We start from the raw sequence: 13,768 nt of genomic DNA on the forward strand, positions 1-13,768 counted from the left end.
ATTTTTATTTTTAATTCCTTTTTTTTTTCATCCCGCTTTGATAAAATGCTCTCAAGGGGGGCGGTGGCGGGGAGGTAAGGGGGGGGGGGGGGGGGGGGGCATAAGCATCATAATTGAGCCGGAGTTCATCTTTTGCAAATTAAATAAAAAGACAAATAAAACAATAGAAAGGGTTGCACTTTGTGCCAGCAGGTTCACAGGAGACAAAGTAAGGCCATTCCCACGAGTGCAAACAAAAATAATCCTTAAATTATTCTCTTAATAGTAATCATGATAATAATAAATATAATAATCATAATATTTCCTTTAATTCACAGCAGTTCAGGAGTCTCTCTCTCCCTCGGGGGAATCGGGGGGGGGGGGGGGGTTGGCAGGATGACATCCATCTCGAATATTTGTGAGGTAATACTCAGAATTAAAGAAATTATGTTTTTAAATCTTTTTTTTAATCTATGAGATTTGATTCAAAAATCAGGATAGAGGAAAAAAAAGCCACAGATTTTCAGGAAAACAAGTGAAGTCATCACTTGATTTTATTCATTTATTTTACTCTAAGAATCTTTATTCCATATTATTGAAATATTTAATCTTTAGCTGAACATAATCCTTTTTTCCATTTTCTTTTCTCGAAAAAATAAGTGGTTTAAAACCAAATTTTCTCAGTTATTTATTCCTGAATAACTGTAAAAAGGTCGCTCTCATTAAATTATTCTTCAATTGGTGATGACTTTTCCTGCAGCGAGATCAAAATGTTGTCGCCCCCGTCGCCATGGCGACCGTCACAGCAAATTCTTTCATTACATACAATAAAATACAGGCGGGGGAGAGGGGAGGGGGGGTCATCCACAAATCAAATCATGCTCCTTGGAAATAAAACCCGAGGTTTTGACAAACGTCCTCCAGACTGTGATGCTACATATAAACCGGCGAGACGGCGGAGCGTCGTCGGGAAGCTCCGCCCACAGAGGAGGTGTGTGTAGAAAATGGCGACACCGGGTCCAACTGGCGTCGCCGCGGCGACCCTTTATGGCACATAAATGTGGAGCGGCTGCAGCAGGGAGGCGTTCGGGGGGGTCGGGGGTCGGGCGCCGGGCCACGCCGTCCGGTGGTCTGGACCCGCTCTGAGTTTGACATGAACCCTTTTCTCAGGTGAAAAATATAGGATTAAATCTTTAGCTGTACAGAAACAGGAGGAGCAGAAGAACCCGGGGGTGAAGCAACCGACCGATGAATCACTGAATCAATGAATCAATGAGTGAATCTCCTCTCCGTCTCCAGGCGAACGTTTCAGTTCGTCCGGCTCAGTTCGAGAGACGAAGGGTTTCCATGGTGACGGGCAGGAAGAGGGTTCCGGACGAGGGGCCTCTTGCAGGGGTCGCTTTTCCCCCCCGAGAGGCTTCTTAGATCTCACGCTGTCGGGATTAATCCCAGGCTGCTGAGATTAATCCCAGGCTTCCAAAATTAATCCCAGGCTGCCGAGATTAATCATAGACTGCCAAGATTAATCCCAGGCTTCCAAGATTAATTCCAGGCTGCTGAGATTAATCCCAGGCTTCCAAGAATAATTCCAGGCTGCCAAGATTAATCCCAGACTGCCGAGAGTAATCCCAGGCTTCCGAGATTAATTCCAGGCTGCTGAGATTAATCCCAGGCTGCTGAAATTAATCCCAGGCTGCTGCAATCTAAGGGTTTGGTTTCCATGGCTGCTTAGATTAATTTAAGGCTGCTGCGATTAATCCCATCCTGCCAAGATTAATCTAAGGCAGCTAAAATTTATCTTAGGCTGCTAAGATCCATTCCAAACATCAATAATCTGAACTCGCCTGCTTTTAAAAAAGAAAAAAAAATTGAATAAAATATTGAAGGGAAATAAAAGTACAGTAAAGTATTTGTACACTGCAGTAAATATTATCAGTACTTGTGATTCATAATCCCGGTTTTCAAACACCTGCTGCTGTTTTTTGTGAATTAATTCCAGAATTCTGGCGGTGGTGAACAAATGACTCTGTGCGCTTTATTCCCGCAAACCAGCGAATTTTTCATCGTTTCCTGTTTCGGGATCGGAAGCCGAAGGGGGTCGGGGAGGTCCGCTCGTCACCCCGCGGCGTTCGGATCGCCGATCCGGAGAGACGGAAGTTTTTTGGCGATTCCGGAAAACGACGTAAACCGTTCTAGAAAGGCGGGACATTCCGGAAGCACTCGCAGTTCCGCATCGTACCCGCCGCTGGCTACGTTTTTTTCAACGACCTTTTTCGAGTCGAATAAAAGCATCGGGAGGAAAAGTGGGCTTTTATTTAGCAGGCAGGGATCGCGTTGGCGCCGGCAATTTCCCTTCGCTCACCATCCGCTGCTCCTCAGACACCTTCCAAGGGGGGGGAAGAGTCCGGGATACGGGATCTAAAACATGGGCGACATCGGCGCCGGCATCGGGAGGAAGTGGAAGGAAGCTTGGGGATGACAAGGAGAGACCGCCAAAATAAAAGTCTGTGTCCGCTCGGACGTCTGCTATCTCCGCTCTCATTGGCTCAGAGGTTCTGCTGGTTAAAATCACCTTCGTCACATTTTTCCCGTTCAAAGGGGAGTAAAGGGGGGCTGGATTCCACTCCCGGCATGCAGATGTCCGCTCTCTCTCTTCCACCATCTTTCCGCTCTATCCCTCCCTTTTGAATCGTCCACGAATCCGTAGCGGTTTTAGACGAGTGCGAGGCCTCCCTCCAGCAGGGGGCGCCGTGGAGCTCAAACCAATGTTGCATATCGGGGGTGGACGGGGTGGGGGTGGGGGGGTTGCATAGAGAAGCAGCGCAAAGCAGAAGAAGAAGGTAACTGAAGCTGAAGGAGCAGCTGGGAAGAGGAGGTTCAGCTTGGGTGCCCGACCGAAGTGGGCGGGGCTTAACAAAGTGGGCGGAGTCAACACATTGGGGTCGGGGGTGGAAGCGGGGAAGCGCTCGTCCATCATGGCGTCCGCTGTTTCCGAAAATAAAAACACAACACCGAGCCAATCGATCGATCGGTCGGGCGATGGGTCGGCGGGAAGCGTGGCGGCTGCCGGGCGTCGGCGCCGGCGTGTCGTTTTTTTTTTTTTTTTTGGCACGAGTATTTCCCCCCCTCCCCCGCACGGACACAGGAGTGGGCGTTCTTCTCCGCCGCTTCCGCTGTGATTATTTTTTTTTTTTTCCGTGTGTGACTCCTTCTCGTCCGGCGGTGCTGAAAAGTCTGTCTGGCTTGGAGGGGGGGGGGCGGAGTCAGGGGTCAGGGGGCGGGGCCTCCCGAAGCAATCAAAAAAACAGAAAAAAAAAAAAAAAAAAAAAAAGACACGCAAGCTTGTGGATCCTCGGCGCCGCTTTCAATCCCTGGAAGCACCGATTCTTTTCAATCCTCTTCTTCTTTCGCGGACGGGGACCCCCCCCCCCCCCTCCCACAACACACACACACACACACACACACACACACACACACACACACACACCTCCACCAATACACAATGAGTACACACAGCGTCCCGTCCCGGACCCCCCCTCTCGCCCGCGGCTCCAAGGACGATGCCCGGGGAGGAGGACGTCCCGCAGGGTCTCTCCTCTCCTCAGTGAGATATTGCCACATTCATAAATCATGCATTTGACTGCATTGCTATTGCACTGGTCCGGATTATTCGGGGAGAGGGAGGGGAGGGGGGGGGCGAATCGGGACGGGGCGGGGGGGGTCAAAGGGGTAAACAAGGCGTTAAAAGTCCGAGGGCTCGGCTCGCGGATCCTCAGCCAAAGGAGGGCGGAGGTCGGGGGGTCGGCGGGGCTACTGCTTGTGGATGTCCTCGCTGCGGATGATCTTGTAAATGATCCAGTAGAAAATGTTAAAAATGAGGAAGACGAGCGGGAAGGCCACGCGGGACACCGTGTCGATGCGCTTGGCGCGGCTGATGAAGAGCTTCTTCATCTCCTCGATGCTCTTCTCCGGCGCCGCCGACGACGACGCCGGCGCGTTGTTGTTGTTGCCCTTGATGGCCATGCCGTCCTTGGCCTGCAGGCAGGCCGGGCCCATGCCGTAACCCGGGAAACTGAAGCGGCCTTCGCCCGTCTCGTCCTCCTGGAGACACACGGACACGCCAGACACGGTTTGAGAGGGGACGGGGGGGGAGAGTGTGTGCTCAGGTGTGTGTGTGTGTGTGTGTGTGTTGCCGGTGTGGGGGGAGGAAGAGGAGGAGACGAGAGGAAGAACCATCACAGGAGTCTTTTTACGTATTTGGTTAAACAGAGGTAGACACACACGCACACGCACACACACACACATTGTACACTTGCATATATTATGGGCACACACAATAATTACTATATGCATTATGCTAAACACACATATATGTGCACGGTCACAGACACACACACACACACACATTGTACCAACTACATGAATAAAACCAAAAAATCACAAACTTACTACACTGCACACACACACACACACACTACACTCACCACACATTGTACCGACAACAAGCATGATGCGCACACACAATAATTACTATATGCATCACACACACACACACAAACACACACACACACACACGTACTACACCCATTGCAGTGTACCTTACGTGCATTGTGTACACACACATTATTACTATATGCACTATACTAAACACACACACACACACACACACACACACACACATAAAATATACCTATTACACAGACACTACCTTCACACACATTGTACCTGCTACATTGGTATGCACACACTCTATACTTACTGCATGTATAACACCAAACACACACACCACACACACACACATTATACCTGCTACACTAAACACACTCACAGTACAACACTTACCGTACACATTGTACCTCCTGCAAGCGTTACACTCATCGAACACACACTGCGCAGACACACAATGTGCTTACAATATGCATCAAACTAAACACACATACAGCAAGTGTGTGTGTGTGTGTGTGTGTGTGTGTGTGTGTAAGGGGGGGGGGGGGTCGCTGTGACGGATGGCCTGATCTGACACCTGTCAAGGTCACCGAGGTGAGTTTTTTTAATATCACAAATCCCACTTTTCATTTTTTTCAATTCATTCCTGCCGCATTGGATCAATAAAAGATGTTAAAAAACGAAGCGAGAAAAAAAAAAAGCGCTGGATGAGGAGGAACCACGGAGGATCAGGAGGACAATCGGAGGGAGGAGAAAAAAATGAAAACGGGGAGGAAAAAGAAGAAGGGGGGGAAAGCGTTTCCGTGGCGAGGAAAGGAACCCGTCGGCTGCAGGGGAATTTAACGACTGACGCAAAAAGCCTCTGCAGCGGCTACAAATCAAGCGGCCGCTTCGAGGAAAAAAAAAAAAAAAAAAAAAAAAGAAAAAGCAGAGGAGAGGAAAGAGAGAAAGAAAGGAAGAGGAAAGGAGGCCTTTGTTCGGGGGGGGAAATAAGGAGAAGGGCGAAATCGATGGAGCGAAATGTGCCAAACTGCATTCGTTAAACTAAAAAGGGCTAAAATTGATTCTCTTCTATTAATTTTTTTAAATATAGGAGTGTGTGTGCGCGCGCGTGTGTGTGTGTGTGTGCGTGCGTGCATGCGTGTGTGTGTCCAACAACCAGGTAGTGATCCATTTTTAGCACCTTGTGTCCCCATTCTGTCCTTGTGTCCACGCCGGGCCATGTATTACTGTTAATTCATGTACACACACACACACACACACACACACAAGCGCGCGCGCGCATACACGCACACAAAGCGGTGGCGGCAATGCCAGCTGACCTCTGCTTGTCCTTCAGTGACGCCGCTAAACTATTACAGATGCTCTGCTTTATTCGCCCTGCCAGGTGATTAATGTGGGGGAAGGAGGGACGTGAGGAGGAGGAGCAATGATGGGGGAGGTAAGGATGGAGGGATGAGAGAGAGAGAGAGATCGGTACTCCTTGAAGCCTGACAGACAAGATTCGGGGCAAAGTGGTGCCATCGGAGTGCATTAAAGAATGATAGAGGGAGAGCTGGGAAAGGAAGAAATGGACAAACAAATGGGGGACAGACAGATGGATGGACGGATGGATGGATGGACGGATGGAGTGAGGGATCTGTCAGTCTGTGGCTGAAATGATTGACGGATGAATAGCTTAATGGATGGATGGATGGAGAGGGGCAGTGGCAGATGATAGAGAGATGAGACGCGAAGGAAGGGACAAATGAGGACGCGAGGGGATGGAGGGATGGGCGAGCAGACGAATAGATGAACAAATAATTGGACTGATGGACTAATGGACAAGGAGACAGAGGGATGGGGTGAATGGAGAGTAGCTGGAGGGACAGATGAACGGATGAGTGGAAGGGGAATGAGATGATGGACGGGCGAATGGATGAGTGTCCTTGGGAGTGACCGGGACCGGGCTAACCTCTGGGGCTAAGCTAACCACAGCGGGACAAGGTTGAGACACGGAGGCAGCTCATTGGAGGAGGAGGACAGAGGATGTCTTCATCCCAAATGCTGCAAGTGGGCCAGAAGTCCTGCATCCTGAGGGCAGGACCAGCAGGCGGCGGCTCCAGGAAGATCTGCTCCTGGTCTGGAGACATGGAGACTCTCGGGATGACTGGGACAGCGAACCAACGAAGGGACAGCATGCCCAAGGAATCAATGTCTTCATTCGAGGTCCCCGTGTCTTTACTCAAGAACTCTATGTCTTCACACAAGACTACATGTCTTCACTCAATGTCCCCATGCCTTCACTTAGGGACAACAAGTCTTCACTAAAGGACTTCATATCTTCATTCAAAGACTCCACATTTTCATTTGAGGACTCCATGTATTCACCGAAGGACTCCGTGTCTTCGCACAAGACAACAGGCCTTCATTCAAAGACTCAATGTCTTTACTCGAGGACATCGCGTCTTCACTGAAGGACTCCGTGTCTTCACTCAATGTCCCCACGCCTTCACTTAGGGACAATATGTCCTCACCGAAGGGCCCCATGTCTTCATTTACAGACTCCACATTTTCATTTGAGGACTCCATGTTTTCACCGAAAGCCTACATGTCTTTGCGCAAGACAACGGGTCTTAATTTAAAGACTCGATTTCTTCACTCGAGGACATCGTGTCTTCATTCAAGGACTCTGTGTCTTCACTCAATGTCCCCATGGTATTACTTAGGAACAATATGTCTTCAATCAAGGACACTATTTCACTCAAGGACTCAACATCTTAACTCCAGGACTCCATGTCTTCACACCAGACAACAGTTCTTAACTAAAGGACTCCAAGTCTTCATTCAAAGACTCCAAATTTTCATTTGAGGACTCCATGCCTTCACCGAAGGACTCAATGTCTTCGCAAAGACAACAGGCCTTCATTCAAAGACTCGATGTCTTCACTCGAGGACATTGCGTCTTCATTCAAGGACAACGTGTCTTCACTCAATGTCCCCATGCCTTCACTTAGGGACAATATGTCTTCACTCAAGGACTCAAAATCTTAACTCCAGGACTCCATGTCTTCACACCAGGTCTTCACTAAAGGACTACAAGTCTTCATTCAAAGACTCCACATTTTCATTTGAGGACTCCATGTCTTCACCCAAGGACTCCATGTCGTTGCTCAAGAACCCCGTTTTTTCCACACAGGTCTTCATTCAAGGTCCCTTTGAATCCCCAAGAGACTAAACCGCTTCAGAAGAAAATCAGTCCACAGGTCATTGAAACCCTGCACACACACCTTTGATGGAGGACAAAGAGCACGCATCCTTCATCTCACCGTCTCGGCCTCGGAGGAGAAACGTCTTACTTGACGGGACGGAATAAAAAACCAGATTGATGTTCTCTCTTGTCCTTTAAGGGCGGCTCCTGCAAGGACACACCCGACCTGCCTCCAGATTCACCTCCGCACCCAACTCGTAACTTGAGAAGTTTGCATCCGCAGTTTGACCGCGAGAGACGAAAACACACCTTTAACAGGAAGCTGGGATGGAGAGATGGTAAGTTAGGAGGAAGAGGAGGCAAAGATACTGCAAAGTCCAGAATGAAGGGTCTTACAGACAGAAGCAAGAAAATGAAGGGACTCACCCAGAACTCCTTGCATTTTTTTGCACTTTTGCACATGTAGCGGCTAAAGTTCCCTCTAAGTATTTGCCAAAGTATTCACTCATTTAACCACTCTAAGACGGAAAGAACGAGTCTACGCGTGTTTACTGTTGACGACGGTAGAAAACAGTGTGTTCGCTCCGTCCTTTACTGAATCAGCCCAGGTATCCAACAGTTTTATCTTTATACACATTTGAACTGATCACGTCATGGCTCAGCGCCTGCTCCGAACCTTATTTGGTTAACATAAACATAAATACATATGCCATGAATAAGCATGTACTCAACAAAAAAAGCAAAATTAAATACAATAAAGTAATTATAAATAATTATGCTATAATCAACAATCACCAAAATATAATGCAATAATATTATATCCAAATCTGAGACAAAATTACAAAAAATGGAAAATGGCACTAACAGCACATTTTTCAGATAATTTGTCACTCATTTTTTTATTTATATTTTTCAAATCATATAATATAATATTTATTATCACTATTATCATTATTATTTTTTTATTCCACCTATTTTTAGATCGAGTTTTCTCATTTTTTATATATTTTGTTTTGAGATAATAATACAGGAGAGTCCATGTGAGAAGTGATGGCTGGAGAGGAGGAACGGATCACTGAGGAGGGGAGGATGAAGGGATGAAGAAGAAGTTGAAGATGAAGAGCAGGATGATGAGAAGCTCTCAGCTCACTCATCCATCAAGCGTCTCTCCCTCCTTCTCTTTCTCCCTCTCTCTCTCTCTCTCTCTCTCTCGATTGAAACGTTTATACCTCCGCCTCCGCTGATGTGATTAATGGAGCGGATTAGGAGGAAGCAGGAAGTGAAGCGTGTTGAGAATGTGTGTCTGTGTGTAAGTGTGTGTGTGTGTGTGTGTGTGTGTGTGTGTGGTGGAGGGGTTGCTGTCCTTCGCCGTCTCCTTTGCAAATATTACCCTTGGAGATTTGCTTCGGAGACCAGGCGTTTGGATCCAGTGAAGGGTGGGGGTGGTGTCAGGCTCTCTGAGGAGGATGTGTGTGTCTGCGTTTGCGTGTGTGTGTGTGTGTGCGAGAGATGAAAAGTTATTTTACAGTGCCGCCGAAAGGGACACTTTCCAAAGTGTTTCTGCAGATTGACATTAACAGTTTAAGCTCCGCCTCCTGGCCCATTAGGGAACGGCGGCAGCGACTGTTGTTTAATCAACAGGCTATTTTTTTTTTCTGGTCGCGCCTCGGTTTCATCTTCATCCGCGATTAAAATAAGGGCTAAAAGCAACCATTTACCCTGAAGATGAGGAAGGTGATGCCTGAAAAAGGGCAAGGCTACCTAAAACAAACTAGGAATGATGTTCAGAATCTGAAAAATATGACAGAAAAAGGATTAGAAATCCCTAAAAAACTAAAATTGACCCGCCATTTTACTGTTATTAAGTTAAAATATTAAATATATTATATAATAAAGTACCATTGCTTTAAAAATCCTCATTAAAATATACCTAAACTCCACTATCATTGACTGACTGGTGACAAATGTTTGCTAAGCAAATGAATTAGATATGCAACATTTTTTTCGTATCATTTTGCTGTGTAACTCTGTGAGTGACAGGCGTCCAGCCAATCAGACGATACGATGCAATTACGCTACGCAGCCAATCACGGCATTGACAGTACTTGTGCACGTGCTCTGCCAATACGCGCTATATAACAATAATTAAAGTGTGGCAAGGATAAGTGATGCTAATGCTAATATGCTAACCCCTTATCATGGCGAAATGAGCGAGCGGCGAATGTGATACGTCCGTCTACCAAACCAAAGTAAAAAAGAAATGCATTTCTTGAAAGGTTTGCTCTGCAAAACATGCAAAAGCCAAAGTAGTAAGCGAGTTTTCTGAAGGAAAAATATAGACTAAATGGAAGAATTAGAGGGAACATTTCCCGCTCACCTCCCATCGAAGAGAATTTCACGTGAAACGCCCGAAAGCCATGAATCCGTGCACCCGTCCGGGGTTGCCACGGTGACATAACATAGAGCCGGCCCGGTGTTGTGCCGACACGTTGTTAGCACGGGACGCTGTCCTTCCCCCTAACGGCAGGCGAGCCGTCAATCAAAGGCCCGGCGCCTCCTTCGGCCTCCTAATCCCCGCCGCCTCTTATCTGCCCGTGTTCCATGAGCCGCTGATCAGACGCCCTGATCGCGGCGTTTAGAGCGAGCACCCCCCACCTCTGGCGAAAAAAAGGGGATTCACAGATAATGAGCTGCTTACGAGCGATCAATCACGGAGCGGGCTTCGCCCTTAAGAAGGCGCTGTCAGCGTTTGCCGGCGAGCAAGGACGCTGATCCTCCAAACGCTGCTTCGCTGCTCATTACGAGCGCCGGGACATGTCCATAGGCAAGGGGACTGCCTTCCTGTTATAATCATTATCATTATCATTATTATTATTATTATTAATTATTATTTTCATTATTATTTTAGTATTATTATTACTAATTTTTTATTATTATTATTGTTGTTGTTGTTGTTGTTATTATTATTATTATAATCATGCATTAGTTACTTTCGTGGTATTTTTCTTCTACAGTCAGCAGGTTCATTGAAGACATGTATTTTGTCTGCAGGTGTGAATGAGGGAGTGAACGCTTGGTTGTGGTCCTGATTTTGGAAGATGAATGAAAGAATAACAGGCAGAATAAAATAACCGAGTCGTGATTCAGACCTGCAAGCTGCGCATTTCATCGATAAAACCAACGTAAATAACTGATTTTCAGTGTTTTTGCTATAAGTTTTTATCCTCTTTTTATCTTTTTATTTTGGAGGTTTGTGCTAATTGTCAGTTTAGGGCTAAATTTCAACTGCTGATAGAATTAAAATATATATATATATTTTTTTTAAACGCAGGTTTTGAAGTCTGACTACACAAACAAGAGGGAGGAACTGATACGCCACTGATCTTGAGATGTTTGTTGTTTGTTGAAAATTTGTTGCTGTTGGCTCTTGGACAAGAGTGTAAAAATGACAATAACAACAACAACAATGATGATAATAATAATAATAGTGATTAGCATTTTTAATTTGATTTTCCATTGGATCTGTTGAGGAGAAACACCTCTGTGGCTTAATATATTATTCTTATAATTATAATTATAAGAATAAGAATAAGAATAAGAATAACTTTATTTATCCTGCAGGAAATTCTTGTGGCAGAGTTTCAAGTAAAACATGACAATAATAAATAATAGTAGGAAATTGTAGAAACAGTAAAAAAAAAAGGGGGGAGAATAAGAAATACAAATAAAACTGTAAAGATAATAATGATAATCATTATTATTATACTATTCTAAAAAATATCCTTCTACTTAGGATTATCACTGTTATTATTGTTGTTTTTGATGTTGCTATTATCAGCTGCTTAACTACATCTGTCTGCTGATTGGCCGGAACGTTGCGTCACATGACTTGTTATCAGAGATGCTGCGAGTCCCGAGATTGTACTGACAAAAAAAAAAAAAAAAAACATTTTCCTTTCCCCTCCCCGAAGCCGTGTTTTGGTCGTGTTTCTGTTCAGCAGCTGCGCGCACACACACACACACACACACACACACACGCACAAAAACAAGCACAAGTAGTGCACGTACATGCACACGCATCTCAATGTCAACAGCACTTTGTTTACACTCTTCCAGGGACTGTCGGTGTCGGCCAGATTCGACTCCCAACTCTTTCATGCTGAACGAAAAACAAAAAAAAAACAACGACGACGACCACGAGAACGCGGAGCGGCTTGATCTCAATTTGATAGGAAAAAAAAAAAAAAAAAAAAAAAAAAAACATCAGACACGTCGTCGGGAGGAAGACGACTTCCACGTTCCTTTTGATTTTGTGAAGGGCCTCCGCGAGCGGCTGCCAGCCGGGTCTATCCTTCACGGATGAGCCGCTCCATTGATCCCGTCCCGCAGTGGCGCCGCTCGCCCAGCAGGGGGGGATGTCCCTCCACATGCCGACCCCCCGCAACTCCCCCCATCCCGCGTCACCCCCTACCCGAAACCGGCTGCGGTATTTGTCTGTTCTCTTTTCTAATTAGAAGGCGGGCGCTCCGGCCGCTCTTTCTCCCCGTGCCCTCGCCGTCGCCGGGCAATCGATAGGGAAAACACAAAAAAAATAAATTTAAAAAGGAGAGGGGATAAAAAAAAATGTAGCGATTGTAGGGGAATTAGCTGCCGCTGACACCGGCTTCGGGGACGTCGGTCGCCACGTGGGATTACAGGGACCCCCGGACGGCATTCGGGGTGTTTTATCACCGCAACCGAACCGGAGGAGGAGGAGAGATGCTCTAATCCGTGAAACCTCCTCCAACGGCGGGAGATCAAGAGTATTAAGTGATCAGGAGTATGGGAGTATTAGGGAGTACAGGCGCTCCTCGACCTACGACATTTCGCCGTTAAGTCGGCGTCTCGTAGAAAACGATTAAAAAAAGTCTTTTTTAATCGTTTTTAGTCTCACGCCCGATTTTTGCGTGAGAACTAGCTTTCCGAACTCGTGGTTGCACGAGGAAGGTGGCTTTATTTACGTTTGCCGATCGAGCGCCGTATTGGATTGTGCGACGTTCACTTTCGTCCGCTTTTATTCATTTTCGGAAAACTTTTTTGTTGGACGAAGCCATCTTTATGGAAGCGAAATTAAGTTATAAAAAAAAGCGGAGAAACATCAGGCGAGTCATTTGACGATCGTTGGGGATGAAAAAAATCGTACAAAGCGTTCTGATGCACGGCGTGCTTACGGGAACAGAATCCTTTACGGCGTCCCTCCGACTTATAAATAAAAGACAAAAATGAAAATTAGAAAAAAAAAATTGTAAAAAAAAATTAAGTCAAAAAAATTAAGATAATAGTGAAAAAATTCAAGATAAAAAAAAAATAAATGACACCGAGCTTTGGCTAGACTGGATTTATAAGACAAAAATTCCCCCCCCGGTGACGCCGCCTCGCCCTCCCCCTTCCTCGCCGCCCTGGTTTCACGGACAAAAGATGGCGCGGGAGGACGGCAGCTGTCTGGGCGGGACGGGGTGACGGAGGCCAGCGCTGACTGATGGCCTCTCCGAGCTGTAATGGAGGCCGTGGATCACATCAGAACCGCATTAGACGTTCTGGACCGGGAGGTTAATTAAGACCGTGTGGCGCTCGGCTCCCTCTCCTCGCCTCTCGCTCTCTCTCTCTCCGCCCTTTTTCCTTCATCTCAGCTTCACGGCCGAGGTCGTATTTTCAGATTTTCGTCACGGGTCCGGGCTTCGCTTACCGGCGGCCGTCAGAATGATGATTTCTGTGCCGGCGGCGGCGGCCACGGGGTGTGGCCCGGCTGCTTCCCGGGCTGCGACGTAATCCGCGCCCCCGTCCCTGGAGGCGTCCTCACATTTAATAAGATTTCTCTCTCCGCTGATCAATATTCAATATTGGAAACGAATCCCCGCCGGACACCTCCCGTGGCGCTGATAATTTCAAGGCGGTAAAATGTAGCCTGGTATTTTCACGGTGGGTTTTTATGGGATATTTCTCTCTCTGTTGGTATTTTATTTCATTAATTCCTATTTGCGGCTTTTTTATCTCAAAAAATTATTGAGGTAGTTATTAAGATTATTATTAAAAATAATATAATATTATGCGAATATAATATTTGATAATAAGCTGGTAATATTTTTCTCTGATTTATGCAGTGTTGTATACTTC

At 46.4% G+C, this 13,768-nt stretch overlaps 1 protein-coding gene across 1 annotated transcript in view; it reads right to left on the bottom strand.

Moving 5' to 3' along the window:
• Window positions 1-362: 362 nt before the first annotated feature.
• Window positions 363-13,768, bottom strand: part of glra1 (glycine receptor, alpha 1) — a 106,688-nt gene continuing 93,282 nt past the window's right edge. Inside the window, exon 11 of the mRNA XM_086139308.1 lies at window positions 363-4,080. Within this exon, the coding sequence (XP_085995434.1) occupies window positions 3,790-4,080 (291 nt within the window). The 3' untranslated portion in view covers window positions 363-3,789. The remainder of the gene's footprint in view (window positions 4,081-13,768) is intronic.

Source organism: Fistularia commersonii, chromosome 31 (genome assembly GCF_037954325.1).
Source record: "Fistularia commersonii isolate RoL2024-O1a breed Wild chromosome 31, RoL_Fcom_v1.0, whole genome shotgun sequence".
Lineage (NCBI taxonomy): Eukaryota > Metazoa > Chordata > Actinopteri > Syngnathiformes > Fistulariidae > Fistularia > Fistularia commersonii.